The following is an 18,510-nucleotide window of genomic DNA, read 5'->3' as shown; positions in this document are numbered from 1 at the left end:
AGTTGACACAAAACAGCAGCAGGTGGGCCAAGACTGTAAGCCAATTCAAACTAACTGTGTGCCCAGGGAAAGATATCCTCAACACTGTTGTCTTAATCAACGTCTGCACATACGGAAGGACAGAAGGAGTTAGCGCTTTTAAAATTGCATCATTTGCCATTTAGAAAAACAACTAAAAACTAATTTCTTTTAGAATCATCTCTTGCCGTGTAAATATTGAGTTGCTACTGGTGTTGTCTTGGCAATGGATGTTGTTCATTTCTACCGAGTGCAACTAAGCTAGAGAGTGAGCGCAGGTGGCTTTTGGGACTCTAATAGGGACATTATGCTTTCAAGAGAACTCCCACCAGACAAGGCAAATGCATTTTGTGACATGATTAGCTGAGGAAATCAGTGGAAGAAAATGCCTAATTCATTTTTCTGGCATGTGGAAAGCCCTAATAAGATTCAGCTCAAAGGCTTCCAGTGCACTTCATGCGTCTGAACAGGCAGCTTTCCTGAGTCTACAAAATGTAGAAACTGAGTGTGATGAACAGCAGTTTTGTCTCTCTTTGGTCAGCACATTTAATTGCAAGGGGATGAGTTCTTTTCTGAGATGAAATGTGTAGTCTCCTGTGTGATCATAATCCTGCTACATCTATGTGTCATAAAAATGATTAATAACGTACAATATAATCTATCTTCCAACTATGGGTAAGTGAAGAAGTAAATGAATGTCTGGTTTTCTGCCATAAAAGTCAACATGAAAACCATCTGCAGTTTACTAAATCATCACATTGCATCACTTTCAGTACTGAAGTTTGAACCTTTCAATTACCTTTATCTTGCTATTCCAACATGCCAGCACAACCAGAGATGACAACTTTCAGCTGCTCAGGAGACATTTATCTGCCAGACACATAATTCTTAGTAAATAATATGATCTGTGTAATGAGTGCTGTATGATACTCTGTCATCATAAGTACTTAAGTACTGCTGTGGACGACCACGTTCATCACCGTCTACAGTCAACCCTCTACATTGTGCAGTAACCCTCTCTTCATTGCCATAGTCTTGTGGAAATGTCTTCAGTCGATGTGTTGTTACAGTAGATAGCCCCACGCAGTATTTCCATCATCATAAGGTAAAGTCTTTTTTGTAAGATGCCCTGGACGGGGGCAAAAAGCACTGAGTTGTCCAACTGTCCTGACACAAGTCATTGTTGATTTCACTGTTGTAGGGGAAAGACTCTAGGGCTGCAGATAAGACTGTTGCCATGGTCCTGAAGGAGATACCAAGTAAGGCGTCATCAGAAGGGAAGCCCCTCCTCACAGTGACTACCAAGGTGGGCAGAACCATTTCAGAAACACCCCCCACCCCCACCCAGCCCTCCCCCTGCCTCCAAGCGGAACTTTCTCCTATGTTGGTCATACTGAACAACAGCTAAGCTTTAAGTGTCCTATGACTGACCTCCACTGTCTACTACTAACTCATTACTTAAACCTTTTGACTGTTGGATTTAACAAAGAAGCAACAAATTAATTTCCAGCTGCTCTATGGGGTATAAAACCCTCCTCCTACATCACTAAATTTACACAAAAAGTGAATCCTCATCTTACGATCTACAGAAGCAGCTTCAAATTGCTGAAATTACCCATATTGCTTTTCTCTTTTTAAATTAGCCTCTGAAAGATTTATTGTGCTCTTCTAGTTAACATGTATGTGCTTTTAGTGTGAATGGGGGAGGGATTAACTAGAGATCGCACAATGTCCTCTCCCATTCCTAATCAGGACAGAAAAAAACTCCCTCATGAACCTTTTACACCTCATAAGCAGCTAATCCTCAGCACAAACAGCGTATGAATGCATTTCCACAATGCTATGCCACACGGCATGGCATTTAGCTATTTATTAAGCTCCCTGTGTACTAAATACTGCAGCAAATGACTGCTGCTGAGCTTTTCACTTCTCTTTTGCTTTAAGTGTTGTAGCTGGATGGAGTGGGTACTTCAGAAGCCAATATGAGTTTCCTTGCTCTGTGCTTGATTGCTTTTTGTACAATATGTGATGTATGTGTGTGCCCTGTTGTATATATGTCCGTGTTTTAATAACCTGGAGCATGCTTCATACTTGCTTGATTTTCCAATACAACCAAGATAATGCTCCCACTCAAGTGGAGGGGATTCAATTATACGGATAGGCAAAAGTTCACACTAACACAATATGACTTTACACATTTTTAAAAAATACATTGTTTATTTTGTTGAATGTTTAAATTATGATTTGTCATAATTTAAATTGCAAAACAATAACGCACGAAAACATCAGCGAAGAACAACGTCCTCTACAGCAACATATCTAACTATTTAATAGAGGTAATGGATTCTACTTCCCTATTTTATTCATCAAACTGGTGATGTTATGGATCGTTTACCAACCTACATCTAATCATAATTCTCACACTGATTGCCTATCAGTTGTTAACATCTACAACAATCCATCTACAACAATTAATGGGTTTCAACCAGAACCAACCACCAAGCCAACAGCCCCGTCATATTCTTATAAAACAGGACAAACATGTCACAAGTAAGACAACACAATAAAAGGAAATATATGCTGTAATGTATCAAAACAATCATTTTTACGTTCATCATTATCAATATATAAAAAAATATAACAGTGTTTTTTGTAGATTATTCAGTATCTTTTGCTCTTACAGTTGAACAGCAGGGCTCCATCTAAAACGTATCTCCGAAATTAAAAGTTTTAGAAACAAAGAAAACAGATCTTGTTTCATGACTAATGACCATGCATTTTTGACATTAGTAAATAGTAGCTTGGTAAATCTTTGGTAAAAAGAGACCGTAGTATTCTTGCAATCCTTCAATACACCTTAAAACATGACAACTAATGGGCGCTGCTGTTAGTCCAGTCACGTTTAAGTACCCGCGACATCGCAGTCAAGTGACTGCCCAAAACTGCAGTACAAAACACAGCAAAAAACTAGGGATGCCTCCAAAAAACTCAATCTTGACAATGATCACTGTTCCAGGCAGGCAGGCGACTCCAACTCTATCATATGCAAACACACACACGTGAGTAAGCAGCTTTTACAAAACCGAATTGTTTTTGCTTAGAGCAGCTGGTAAACATGTCATGCCTGAACTGTGTAAAGCACACAGCCAAAAAAATGTATTGTTTTTCTTTTTTTCAATTTTATAGTTATTGTTTTGTTTTTCTTATGTGAAGAATTTCATTTTGATTCCTCTAGAAGCTTCAAGCCCCCCTTTTCAGGAAAGTAAAGGCATTTAAAATAACTGCAGTTGTGTCCACGTTTAGAACCAAACCCATGATTGCTGCCCTGCTCTCCAGTGGCTGAGGCTGCAGTTTGAGAGGCAATGTGTCCCAGATTGATGTCACTTAGCAAGTGGCAGAGGCTAAGTGACAGGCTGTGGCTCCTCACGCCACATGTCAAGTCAAATCAAGTCTATTTGTAAAACCCAATTTCACATGCAATGTCTCATTGGGCTTCACAGAGTCAGGGGTCTCTGCTCAGACCAAGCTTTCTGAGAAGATAAGGAAACAGAAAAAAGACAAAGGAAGCAGCATTAAACCAGGAATCCTCTTACTATCTATCAATGGCCAAGTCAAGTCAAGTCAGAGACAAGAGAATAATGTCTTGAGCCCGGACTCGAGTACTACAGCCCTGCCACATCGTTCTGGTGCAGCTTCTTAGTAAAGTATTGGGCAGCTAGACTAAGTGCCCAACAAATGCACTTTTAATGTTTGCAACAACAACAAAAAACTACAGTACCCAGCTGTTTTAGAAAATTAGTGAGTTGCTTTTTCTTTCAAATGGACACTATACATTTGTGACCTGTTTTTTTAAATGTTCATTTGGCTTGGGGCTGACTGCCTCAGACCGAGGAGGGAACATGGGAAGGTATGAGGAGACAGGCTGTTGCTTTGTTGGGCTTTTCTTGGAGTTCACTGAATATAATATATAAGAATATATGTCACCCTTATCCTTTAAATAAGTAAAACACACAATAGAACATTTTGTCTTATTTGTTAACAATTTAATTTCCAATTTGCAGCCTAAGGATGTCATGCATAAGACATCATGATGAGTCACAACATACCCAACTAACTGAACTCCAGTATACAGGCCAGTGGGAGTACATGGAAAAGTACATTGCCACCCACAACAGCTTTGTCACAAATGTAATGAGTACACAAATTGCTGCATTAAAGAGAACAGCTAACATCAGAATCGAGAAAATACTATTTTGGTTTTGAAAAAAAAAAAAAAAAAAGATTCTGAAGAGTTAAATGTGATATAATTGCTGACCCAAAATATTCCAAATGCCAACTAAACTCTGCTGCAACAGATATTAGCTGTCATTATTTCTCAAGATAACTATTCTTAACATAGCGTCCAGTGTAAGTCCTCTGCTTTGATATTTTTCATCCACTTTTCCCTTTATGTAGTGTTTTCCATCCTCTCCACCTCCTTCTGTCCTCACCTCGACCTCCCCGCCTTCAAAGCTCTGTCAAGTTTAACTGGTACATTGTTCCCTGAACAACAACATCTGAGAGATCTCTTGGAGTCAAGCCCAAGCGGCACAATTAACTCCAACAAGTTTTCCATTACATAATTTCCTACAATACTCCTTAACAAAGTGGCAAAGTGATTTGCATAGGACACGAGCTAAAAAGGTATAAGAGAAGGGGAGCGAAAGAGGACAAAAGCAGATGGGGAAAACAGGTGGGCAAACAGCTCAGGAAGCTGCTCTCTTGGCTTAAGAGTCAACCCATAATGGGCGTTTGCTTGCTACCTGCTACCAAATTGCCTAACGCATCTCCCCAGATGAATGTGGTAGATTTCCTGTCCCCATTTTCTGGATGATTAGAAGAGGGAAAATGCAGAGGTCTCATCATTTCAAGACCATTATTTAAAATTGGCCCCCATGGCAATCACAGGAAGTGCTTTGAAGAACATTGATCATAGTGTGCAGGGAAGATAGCTCATTGTCCTCCATTATGAGACTGCCAACAGTGATGTAAAGCTACATTTCAGGTGTATCTGTTAAAAACTGACAGTGAATTTTTAGATTTAAAAAGATTTGAAAACTACGTATCTGACAGACAATTTTGCAATTATTTGATGCACCCAATAGCGATTACAAGTCACTCGGTCAGTCAGTCATTCATTCATTCTGTAAATCCACAGTCATGCTAGTAGCTCTGTGAGACTGTACAGCAGTATATACATACAGCAGTATCTTCTGCAAAATAACGTCATTATGCTAACAATGACAATGCAAATATGTTAATGTTAAAATTAAATTGCCCTGTTTACCATCTTAGTTTAGCGTGTTCCCATGCTAAAGTTAGTTCACAAAGGGAAGCGGACGCTGTCATGAGGGAATTCTCATCTATTTTGCAGATATTCAATTGTAATTAATCCAGAGTACTGGATGAAGTGAACACGAAAGTGGTGTTCATTTTTGAAGATAATCTTGCCAAACAAAACGTGTAAGTATCATAAATGTTTTGCCACAAATCTTTTTGTGCTATGATCCAAAAGCCAACGGAAAAAAAAGACGTTGGCTTTTTGTGAAGGGAACCAGGGTGATTGTAACTTCTAAATTGGCCTACAAAAATCCCAGGTGCCTGGGTAGCTCACCTGGTAGGGCGGGCACCCATATGCAGAGGCTCAGTCCTTGGGTTTGAATTGTGGCCATTTGCTGCATGCCTTTCCCTCCCCCCCCCCCTTTCTTGTATGTCCTGTCTATTAAAGGCTAAAAAGCCCACAAAAAGAAAAAGAACAAAAAAAATGCAACACTATTGAAATTATAAAAGTGGAAACATTTCATTGAAATCCACAAAAGTGGTGGACCGACTTAAAAACGAACCAACCGACCTAGCCATCCCCAGTGCAGCTAGCATGGTTACAAAAACTTCAGAATACTCGCCAAAAATGTATTAGGCCTAGCCTAAGAGCTGCATCTGCTCAGTTGGTAAAGCAGCAACTTTCTGTTTCATACATTCTATTTTTGTCATTCTTACTGAGTCAATTCAGGGCCAAGCTGGTTGCAGTTTATCACAAATAATGTTCTTGTTTCACATCTTAACATGTCCTATTTTGTTGTAAAGGTTACGGTACAGTATGCTCTCAACGTCTAGCATACTGCTCCGTTGTTAGTGCAGACTTTCAGTCAGTCATATCATAAAAGGTAATTAAGAAAAGGCATGCAGATAGCATTTTATTGCTCAGAAAGGGAAAATCCAAGGTCATCCATAATTTTTTCCAACACAGACAGTCCACCTCTGTTTAGTGCACACTGTAAAACTAAGATCCCCCCAATCGATGCAGCGCAAGCATCACAAAAATTTTTATTCACTGACAGTGTTTCTCTGGTTATCATCCACTGTGAGCATGTGCATTTATAAATGTCATTTAAATTGTCAAGAGATTCTTCTCCTCCAGTCCTTGGGTCCCATGTCGCTAAGAGAGCAAACTATATTTGTACAGCTCAGCTGGCATTTATGTTGAATGCACCAGTCAGCCGGGAAGCTGTTTGGATGGACGCTACATTTGATTTGTTGAATTCAGATCTTTCAGAACAACTCAATGTCACTCCCATATCTTAAAATACGGACGCTTGGTCAGGTGCCTTTGTCGTTTTTATTCATGCGCTTGGTCAGGACTATTGGCGTCTCTTTTGACGCTGTTAGTGGACAGCCACTGCCCAAACGTCCGTATTTTACACGTTTGGAGTGAGACTGGGATAATTAGAATTCTAAAACACAACTAAACAGAAGGATTTTTATTATTATCTATAGCATTATGTACAATATTCATAAGCTTTCCATGACATTTAAACATATCGCTCTGTGCAGTAATGTACAGTTGTATGTCAGTCAGCATTTGACATAATTGATATACAAGTTAAAATGGATTGTTAGTGATGGTGATGGTGTTTGTTGATGGGCCCCTGCTTAGCTCAACTGGTAGAGCGGGCCCCCATATATCGAGGTTTACCCCATCTCTCGCCCCTTTCAAGTCTAAACTGTCCTATCCAAATAAAGGCCTAAAAATGGCCAAAGAATGTGCTAATAAACTTTAATAACCTAACAACTGGTCCTTATTAAATCACTTTTCGAAGACCACACTGTAGGGAACACAGGATTCAACTGATAACGGTCCAATAAGGGTTATTTTTATAATCAATTTGTTTAGAAATTATTTTTTCAAGTAACTAATTATCTCAAATGTTCATAACATGTCTTGACATAACATAACATGAAATAATGAAAAATGGTAATTACAGTGTCCCAGAGCCTAAGGGGGCCTATTCCAATTATTTGTTTTGTCTGGCCAATAGTCCAAGTCCCAAAGATATTCAATTTACAATCATTTTAAAACATAGAAAGATCATTCCTTAGGTTCCTTTAGGTTGTTAGCATTTTAGTGAGTAAAAATCATCTAATTAAAGCAGCAGAAGCCACTTGGAATGATTCATGTCTTTCATTAAAAGGTCAGCATTTGAGTGATTATTCAGGTTTTATGAAGATTTGAAGCCAATATGAAAGGAAGCCACTTCGACAACACAAAACAAATGTATCTTAACCAATGGGGGCTCAGCCTTTAATAGGACTAAAGTTTTCTGAGGAAAAATTCGTAAATCACTGGACAAATTCGACCTTTAAAAACAAGTGTATTTGCATCCTATGATTTGTCGCTGCAGCCCTGGGGAGAGGGGGGGGGGGGGATGCATGGACTGGCAGCAGTGGAGGGTGAAATCAGGTTACTTCACACGGTGAGATCTCCCATGGACCAAAGCTTTGTTCTGATACCAGAACAGCACAAACTCTAATTACCTGTGCTGGTTCAGCATTCTTCAGCTCAGCACAAACTCTCGCTCAACATAGTAATGACCCCTCTCCAGATATTATTTATGCATTTGTACTGTCAAAAGGTATTTTTTGTCAGCTGGAAAAGTTTCAGACCAGTTATCATCATCCTCTACATGTCTTCATGATACTCATGTCTTTGTTGAATATCGTTATTAATTGCCAACTAAAGAAACATTTCTGTTTACATGCATAAAGCAAATTCCTAAATCCACCTTATCATGAATCCACTTTAAAGATCTATCATGTCCCTGGAGACCCCGGGCCCTCGTAAACAGCTTACAAAAACTGCGTGAAAGCAGAAAATTACCCCTTACTTCCGTTTGGGATCTCAGATATGTAAACATGGCTATACACAATTCATTTTCATGTGCTTTTATCGCATATCACTGTATGTGGATAACCCTCTTTGTGTGTTATACACACACACACACACACACACACACACACACACACACACTCCTAATCCTAAGTCTATTTTGATTTGTTAATTTAGTTTTTTAACAGTTTGTTTAGAGAGGTAAAAGGTCTAACTTGAAGTCAGACCCCAAACAAAAGTAACGCCACCATGTGAGAAAAGTTTATTAGGTACACATAGCTAAAACTAATGCATCATACAGTTATAAATGATTAGTTTTTGTTTTAGAGAGGTGTTGAAGTAACTAGTTATTTTAGAGGCTGCAGTCTCTGAAGCTTTTGGACTGTATTGCATTATACCGACGGCTATTGATATTTTTTTGTCTGCCCATTTATATCAAAGGGTAGGCTAAATAACAGAAACAATTAAGTATCTGTAAAGGCCTAGTTCAGGTAGCACATACAAAATGAAAGTGTCCTTTCTTGGTAAAATGACAAATGTGCATCCCAGTTTGTTTTCCAAACTTTTCTACATATTGGGATTTAGTAAGGTCAGAAATAAAGAAAAAATATTTTGAGGAAGAAAATTTGAAGTAATTCTTGCCAAAACTATTATTTTCATACAAACAACTATAGCAGTAGGGTCCCTAGTCCCATGTTGCCACAGACCACAATGCTGCTGCGGAGGGTCTGGCTAGTCCACACAGCACTCTGGCACAGGAGATAAACATGCTATGGTTTAGTACGGTGCCTCTGAAAAATACTGCTTTTGGTGGAACGTGCTCGTTCAAAAGTATATTTTTTTTCAGTTGTTCAGCAGAAAACTCAGATTGGACAGATAGTCTAGCTAGCTGTCTCTACTCTATCTGCAGATATATGAGTAGCAGTTAGCTATAGTCCTCATAACTCAACTGGTGGTTAGAATGCCAACACAAAGTGGCGAAGGTGAGGGCCATCCAGCCAAAAACGAGGGACTTCTGGCGGCACCAGTGCAATCCTGTAAATTAATCGTGGTCAATATAGACTAATGGGAACCTGAACAATGAAGGTATAAAGTCAATGTTGACAAAACACATTGGTTAAATAATAAAGGCACACAGGATAGATATACTGTAATTTTTATTGTGAGGGCACATACGGTGTAGATGTGCTATGAAAACCCCATTTAGCACCTTTCATATCAAGCATGTAGCAGGTGGTGTTCACTCCATTCAATGATTGGTAATTAAACTTTTTGCACCTTCATTAAAATTCTGCCTGCAAAGATGGCCTGGAGAGCTACAATAGGAAATGTCATGTTTCCTCACTGCCAGCATTACATACACTCTTAAAGAGGCTGACAAGAGTAGTAGCAGCCTACCCTTTCTTTAGAGATTCTTTTTTTAAAGATTATTTTAGGGGGCAATTTTTAGGCCTTCATTTTACAGGACAGCTGAAGACATGAAAGGGGAGAGAGAGGGGGAATGACATGCAGCAAACGGCCACAGGGTTTAGTCAAACCTGCAACCTTTTTTTTTTTCAACTTAAATTATGAAGCATTGGTTTGCATATTGTGGCCAGCTGCACCTGGAGCATCAAGGATTCAGGGTACCAATAATAAATTGGATGTAACCTATTCTGCAGCTGCACTGGCAAGCCTACAAATTGGTACATAACAAGCAAGGTGATTAGCATTTTCATGGTTTGGAAGGTGAGATATCGCAATTATTGTTTAATAGACATCCAGCAGGTTTCTCTCAGCCTAGCTCATCTCAGCGGCGTTCTCGATGATTACTATAGGACTCATTCGGTGAGATAACATGCACTGCCTGGTTATGTTTCTGTAGTAATCTGAATTTTTTAAAATTTAATAAACACAATGTAAATGAAAGACCTAGTTTTACTTTACTGTGTGCACTTACCTAGGTTTCTAAAAAAAAAAAATCTCTTTAATGTGCATTTCAAAGACTTAAACCAATGTCTATAAATATCTAAACATTGGAATCTGAACTAGTAAAAGACCTACACACCTTCCCTTATTGTGCCAGATTAGATCTCTTCTGAAAGTGCAGTCCCACCAATTATCCACCCAAACACAAGCTGAAACTGAATCTGAAAATTGCTCTCCAATGTATCAGGTTATGCCAAAGCATTTTGAAATACCAATGGTATGATTTTCCATTCCGTCAAAATACAGATGCTCTTTCTTCTATCAAACTGCCAAGGAGATGCTGTATTGACGTGATGTACTGTAGTACACGGCACGCAGCTGAGAAAGATGGCGACTGTGACTATACAATACTGGTACAATACTGTACAAAATGACCTTTTTTGCATTCCAAACTTCTATTGGAGGTTTTTCCAACAAAGCTTTAAATGTGCATCATTGGTGTAAATGCTCTAAAAAAAAAAAACACTTAGGTTTTAAAAATTTGGTAGAGGGTTTGAGAGACGTCTCATGGCAGACCAGCTATATATATAAAGCTAGGTTTTACAGTACAGTACTTACAGTGAATTTAAAAAAACATTGTCCAAAATTCTGCCTTACACTGATATTTTCCAATAAAGTGTGTGCATGCAAACATAACCCTTTGATTTTGTGATGAAGATGAATCTCCATTAACCAATGGCCAAAGAGCAGCTGTGTTTTGCTGTCTGTCAGAAAAGCTTGAAACAGAAGTTGGCTGTAGCTGCACATTTGGGCAACATCAACTAACACTCAAAAGTACTAATCCCACGCTAATACAGCACTAAAACCATCTGCTGCCATATGTTCAAACAGTACTGGCACATGTAGCTAAGAATCAAAGAGCTGCCTCTGGGCCTTACCGTGACTCAAAATACACAGTACATGATTGAATGTGATCTCTGTTACAAGTCTCTATAAGCTCTTCACATAAACATTAACCTAAGTACAAACTCTTAAAACTGTAATAACGTCTGAGTGGATCAACACACACTTGAATACAGTATCTAGTATGTCACAATGCTGTAAATAGATAAACTGCAAAGGAGCACAAATGTCCATTATCTTCAGAAACAAACGCGTTTAAATTTTTTTGCAATGCACCAATGTGTCAGTATGGGGACACTGGTGTCATCGTTTTTGTGCCCCAAACGACAGAACTATACCTAATGTTAACATGACAGAGACTCTTGTATGATGGGATTTTCAGTGCGAGTGAGAGCCTGAACTGTTTTGTCTATTTGCCCTTACAGCTGGTGAGTGAGCAACAAGAGAGCCGCCCGCTTTTAAGTCCCTCCATCGATGATTTCCTCTGCGAGACCAAGTGTGATGGGGTTTCCCGTCCAGTGACTTCTAACACAGCTGGTACAGTACAGTTAATTTGATAACATGTGAAACATGCGCAGATGACTACCCAGTATTACAAGTAACTTTCTGTTTAAGATGCCCTTTAACCATTAAGACTGGCCTCCATGTCAAAAGTATAATATGGGATACAAACGTACTATTACCGTGCAGTATATAGAGGAAAAGCTCTTTGATGCCATGCTGTGGTTGTTAATACATGAGGGGTTCCTGTCAACATGTTTTCATCAACCATGGCAACTCTACTGGGTTGGGTGTTTTTTCTTCTGCTGGGCCATGTGTCTAATTAACTCAACATTATATCAATGATATAAGAAGAGTAGGTTATCTGATGTTCTTAACATGCAGAACAAACGCAACAAAGCTCTCCAGTAACCACATCTTATATTGTGATATCTGATGTCGGCATATATATTTAAACACGGTATGTCCAGCTATTTATGTGCTTGCCTTAAAAATGGGTCATGAATGGAAAATGCAATTTCATCTCTAATGGAGGTTCATTTTGTTTCTGTTTTTCAGCTAATGCATTTAGAGATAAAATGTGAGATTGAGTTTGCGGGTCGCTACAGTCCAATGTGGTGTACATGTAACTGGGCGGAAGCCATGCTTTATATAGAATAATTCTAGATAAAAATGCATCAATCAGTACGTTTAAATGCACACCAATATTGCAAATTTGTCATGTAAACAGCATATTCCGGTTAGATATTTTGAATAAGGCCTATTTCTGAATACAGCCTTTTCTGATTAAGACCAGGGATATTTCGTATTATTCAGGTTTTAGAGGCATTGTTTGGTATTCGTAATATGAATCTCAATCAGCGTTTTTACCGCAGGCTTATGGTCAGCTCTGTGCGTTGCTACGGTTTCTACAAACAAACCAACCAGCCAACTGTTTGCAAGGCTGGAGACCTGATAAGAAGGAGAAACACAGATACTTTTAAACATTATCAAAGATTTGGATATCAACAGGTTTTTGGATATGCGCACACATCGCTACTCCAACCTTTTCAAAAAGCAGGCTGAAGGTATGAAAGAGGGATGCTGTGTTCGCCAGACCAAACAGTCCGCCACGGCTGTTAAACTATGAAAAAATCCTGTTTTGCACGACTATATGTAAAAGGGAATATTAGTGGAATACTCACTTTCATTAGCCATGTAAACAGCTTAGCAGAAACATTGTCTCTTTTGGAAGTAGAGCAAAAACCGGAATATTATGTGTATGTAAACCTAGTCAGTGATAAAAATAGCCTATTGAGGACCACATCCCACACACTACTTCTCAAAACATTGGTCCAAACTGGCTAATCAGATTTTACTTAGTACGTACCTTAATCTATCTGAACAATGCCTATTTAGGGAAGCGTCTTAACATCTGTCTGATGTGTATTTTAGGCTACAGTTTATATTCCTTACCTTCTCATCATGCCAATGAATAAACTAAAAATTAACTAGGTCAAAGCAGGTGTTGAGAAATTGAATGTTCTAACTTTAACAGATGCCAAGTGCCATCTTGGTTTCCACATGAATAGGACCTTGATCACTGAGCCGTACCATTTTTTGAATGAGGATGATTTGCAGAACCAGATTGCAGCTGACATGTGTCATCTCCAAACTGGCAACTGACTGTGCTGATTTAGGCAGGCAGAGTATGGGCGAATGTTGTGGGGAAACTCTCAACCTTCTGTCTCCCCAGTGTCTCCCGCTGTTCCCGCTAACAATGACGTAGGCCTAACATAATTGGTCACGAATATCAAAATGGTCAGATCCAGTCAATGTCCAATATTGTAGACGTATACATTTGAAAGCAAATCCTACACATGTAAATATCAGTGTTGCCAAGTGGTTTTGGAAAAGGAATGGCGTGTGTTCAAACACTAAGCAGTTTTCTCATTCTCCACATGTGTTCACTTGGGTTGTCATTGTCATTCAATCTGTTTTCTCACTGTGATGAACTGGCGCTGAATAATACTAAACTGGAATAAGCTAGCAAGGTAAATCAATAATTAATGATAATTACTAGCTCAAATATGCTAATCCACATGAGACCTACATTATGAGGTGCTCTCTTGCATGCTGTTTTACGTTTGAGGCTGTTTTTACGTCTGATTTTGAGGTTGATGACTATTTAGGGCCATTGATGGAACTTTTAAAAACTCCATCATAAATTCTAAACAGGTTGCATGGGTATCTGGGGTTTAGAAACCCATTTTAAAATAAATGCAGGATTAAATTTTAACTTTAAGTAAAAATTAGAAAAGTCTATTAACTAATCAACTGGTTGCTTCACTTGTGACCAAATCGTGCAGCGTCCTTCCCACTACTCTGGTTAGGATATATATCCACCCCTATCAATTGCAGACGTCGGCTGAAACGTATTCATTCAAGAAGAACCTCTCATCAACACACCCTTGCTGCTTAAAATCCCCTCTCCATACTCACTTAAAAATCTTTTCTTTTGTCAAGACTTTGCTCTAACATTCTGGTTCAATAGTCACATTAATGCCCTAGAGACAATGGTTCTTACCTTTGACATACAATTGAATATTTGAGATGTTAGTGTTTAGTCTCTTCTCTCTTGAAACGTATTGTTTGCTAAATGTAAAAATTGTAAATCAAAATGTAGTCTTATTAGGAAACGTCTATCATTTGACTATTAGCACATTTGACTTATAACACATTTCCCCCTAAACAGCAATTGCCCATTCATAGCTTAGCGTCTTGTGAGCATTAACTTTGGTATACAAAGAGTTTTCACCTTCCACAAAAACAAAATTGTAAGGTTTAAACAGTGTTTGTATGCTCTATCGCAAACTGCAAACGTTAGCATGCATGGACAACTTGCTTATTATCTACAGTGTTAACCTTGAGTTAGTCTGAAGACCAATGAGCATATAAAAAATGAAGAGTTACATTAAAATGAGCAGTTCCGGACTAGAAAATCCATTGTGTGGTCTTTTGTACCTTAAAACAATGTTTCCAAAATAGTTTTAGTGGTTAACCACCATTTGAATGAGACACAAGAATAATAGCAATGGTAACAGTAATGGACAACTCCGCTTCCAACCTGTAGGGGGCCCGATGAAGGAAAAGTGCTTTGGTGCCTATACATTAAAGTGCTGGTTGACAAGCAAGTAGATAATCCAAGGTCAAATAAGGTTACGACATTGTTCAACACGCTCAGTTATTTTAAACTCTGTGGTCTACCACAAATTTATCAGTAACATTAACTGTATACATAGATGATTAATCTAATGGTAACTTAGCCAGCTAGCTAGCACACCCCTGGTTGTCTGCCTCACTCTACCGACACTGCAAGGCTACAGTCAGGATGAGACCTGACAACAGCCCCGGCCCTGGGACGTAGCCACATTCAGCCTCCAGTTAGCTAGCAACCATCCACTATCATTACAGCCCCGGCCCTGGGACGCATCCACAGTCAGTCCCCAGTTAGCTAGCAACCATCCACTATCATTACAGCCCCGGCCTTGGGACGCATCCACAGTCTGCCCCCAGCCAGCTAGTAGCTACCCAGGTCAGCACTTAACGCTGGTGCTAAGGACGCAAACGGCAGTTTACTCAACAGTTGGGAAAGAGACCCAGGCACTCAAATCAGAACAGCGGCCATTCATATGGTTACACCTCCATTAGAGTTAATCCCCCCCTTTGCTTTTAGCCGTCTTTACAGTAAGCTAAATTTACCACACAAAACGGGAATAAGGCAAACCAAAATACTAATAGTAATTTAAAGATGTGGTAGAACTGAATGTGGACGGGAAGGATAACTCTGGGGGTTGGAAGGGGTGTGTTGCAATTCTGCCTACTCACTCCGCCACACAGGTTTGTGGATGAGTGTTGCGATTTTGGTTTCATATTGCATATCACTACAGCCCTATACAGTATACAAGCATCCAGTTAAAATATCCAGTTAATGAGAACAACTTTTGAAATTGTCTTCCATCAGTTCAAGTAGACTCAAGGGTGCCAAAACATGTTTGACATCATTGCCTTTTTAGAAAAAGATTGTTTCCTTTCAATGCTAAAAACTCTTCACACAACCTCCCCAAGATTGTCTCCCTTGATTTGTAATTGTACTTGTCATCTAAAGAGCACAAGGCCTGGAAGACAAGCATATTCTCTAATTACGCAGATATTTCAGTCAACAAATGCTCTCAGCTGGCTGCCATGAAACAGCAGCAGGCCAATTATGCAGCCATATGTCTGTAGCTCGCATTGCACAAAAGACACGCTCAGGGTCCAAGAAAATGAGTGAGAGAACAGAGTAGGTTTCTCAAATAACCAATCCATACAAAGACTGTTTTAATGGGGTTATGAACCTCATATTTTACTGGAACCTGACTTTTAGGCAACAATTGCCATACCACGGGTTTGTTTGACAACGTCATAAATCAGGAGGCAGTGACAAAAACAATAATAGATGTAGGAGATTGGATAAAGTTCCCCTCAGAATTGGGCACCTTTGTGTGCATTTCACCCTAACAGCTATTATTTTATTTACTTATTTCAGTTGTACGATTTTTAAATGAGTATAACTACTATCAATGAAGAACTGTGAATATTCTGTTCCGGAAAATAGCCAACAAAGCAGTCTTAAAGTTACAGCAAAAAAAATGGCAACACAGCCAGCCACAGGCAACAAATCAAACTGCTAGCACACAAAATATATTTAATAGACAAAATTAATTCTTATTAATTTTGACAAAAATTGTCAGTAACAAGAAAGTATAAGAAGTTGATTTACATTCAAAGAAATGAAGTACATAGTACACAATTATTCTGGAAAAGAAAAAGACAAAACTTACATTCTGCTATGCTGTAAGATTTTAAATGTATCACAAAAATTACTCAAATCCAACAAAGATTCCCATCTTTCCCTAAAGAAATCTGGGTATTATCTTAGAATTGTAACACAGTTAGTCTGCAGTGGTGAAGCTGGATGACAGCACAGGCAAACATTAAGTCCCTTGACAGAAGGTCCTCTCCTTCTTTGCCGCTCTAACAACCTGCGATTGAATTACTTAATTGACCCAACTGGAGCTCCTCAAGGGGTTGCCTGCCTTATCCTTATCAGACTGCAGTGGCCAATAGTATATTTAGAGTCTCTGAAAAGAGCAGCAGCAAACTTTTTCGATGTCCACCGAGGGGGCAATACCGTGTCAGCTTAAGAACACTTGACAGCTTAACTCGCCGTGTCAGAAAATGTGTAGCTCAAAATCAAAGCTTTATGTAGCAATATAAGTGAAGCCTGTTTACAAAGAGAAAGGAACATTTCCAAAAATCTCAATACATTTAAAAGAGCAATTATTTTAGTAAACAAAAGCATGGAGAAAATACAGCAAATTAGAGATTGCAACAGTGTTTTTCTAGAATTAAATGACGCTCAAATGATCTATTTATACGTGAATATATTAATGTGATATGAGTTTACTCAGTATACGACATTGGAAAATAGCAGGTTTGAATAGCCAACTTGTGTGCAATTCAACATTACTTTTCTTGCTTCAGAATTAATCAGTGATGCAACTTGTCAAACTAGCATACCTTCACATTAATAAAAAGTAACAATAAACAAAATGTATTACTGGTGCAATCTTCAATACACTTGGTGGTTGATGTCCCTCATGCAAGTGGAGGATTGTGTGTCCGTTGAGTGTTAACTCTCAAAATCTTTGGTTAGAAATGGTAAAGCATAAAAAAACTAAACCATTGTCATGTCTTACACAGTTCTCTCTTCTTCACTGGACCTGCTGGATCTCAGTGAACCTGGCGAGAGGAGAAGCAGCAAGGACAAAAGGAGTCCCCTGTCGTCTCGGGGCAACAGCCAGAAGAACAACTCTCACAGGAAGAAGACTGATGAGACGGAGCTGATCCAGGTGGAAGTTGAACAGACAGGACAAAGCATGAGGACCCCAGAGAGGGCGTCACTAGACTCAGGTAGAGAAGGATTGTAAACTTTGGATTTTTCACAATCTTTTAAAAGAGCCAAAAATATACATTCATATTTTGCAATTTATGAGTAAGATATAGTTCATCTTATAGGGACAAAGATGCACACCAACCATATGTTATTTGGTCCTGAAAATCCTGTTACAAGGACAACACCCTGGTACACAGTGAAAAAGCACTTACAAAATCGTCAATTACTAAAGCGGGACTAGAAAATGAATACTTTTGGTGTATTTTGCTGCTGGATTTTATTTAAGCATAGTTGTTGTGCTGCTTGTGTTTAGATCAAATTCAACATTTGAGAAGTTTGCTTTCTATTGTTTAATTAAAAAAAAAAAAAACATGTTTCTACTTTATTGCTCAGTGAGTGGTATCAGTCTCAAAAGTTAGGTATTGTAGTGGCACTATTTTTCAAATACCCAGCCATACCTACATGTACTGTTAGGTATGAAAAAGCATCCAGTTGGAGTGCTGTCCTCTTAACTTTATCTATGCAATGTACATACAATATATTCTGTTATATAGATAAAATATCATACACATATTTAAAAGATAAAATCCCATAATTAAGTACAGTCCCCTGTCCTGCTTTATCTTGTTGCAACCATCTCAACCAGTTTCTCAAAAGCCCTACATTTCCCACCACCCCAAACAACTCAAACTCCCATCATTATCCATGTATCATCTGTGGAACTGACCCTCTTGCACACAAGATAGACCAAAGAAGGATCAAGCCAATTTACTGTAATGAAAGGAATCACCTTAAAAGACTTCAAAAGAAAACGGCCAATTACTTATCTATTTGTCAGTTAAAAAGTCTTCAATGAGAACTAATTATACAGACTGAATCAAACTACATTGTGGTGAATAATTCATGAGATTCATTACAACCCAGTTAGCATCATTTTCAAGAAAAACTTTACTGTACGTCCTGTTAGAATTGTGAGCAGATGTTTTTGTCAACCTATTTT

General features: G+C 38.7%; 1 protein-coding gene across 3 annotated transcripts in view; it reads left to right on the top strand.

Moving 5' to 3' along the window:
* Positions 1–18,510, top strand: part of pex5la (peroxisomal biogenesis factor 5-like a) — an 86,462-nt gene that overhangs the window by 31,786 nt on the left and 36,166 nt on the right. For 2 of the 3 annotated variants that reach the window (XM_034881922.1, XM_034881921.1), the window contains exons 2-4: positions 1,220–1,324; positions 11,458–11,569; positions 17,318–17,527. In XM_034881922.1, the coding sequence (XP_034737813.1) occupies positions 1,220–1,324; positions 11,458–11,569; positions 17,318–17,527 (427 nt within the window). The remainder of the gene's footprint in view (positions 1–1,219; positions 1,325–11,457; positions 11,570–17,317; positions 17,528–18,510) is intronic. The other variant, XM_034881923.1, reaches the window with a different exon arrangement.

Source organism: Etheostoma cragini, chromosome 9 (genome assembly GCF_013103735.1).
Source record: "Etheostoma cragini isolate CJK2018 chromosome 9, CSU_Ecrag_1.0, whole genome shotgun sequence".
Classification (NCBI taxonomy): domain Eukaryota; kingdom Metazoa; phylum Chordata; class Actinopteri; order Perciformes; family Percidae; genus Etheostoma; species Etheostoma cragini.
This window is presented reverse-complemented; position numbering and strand designations above follow the sequence as displayed.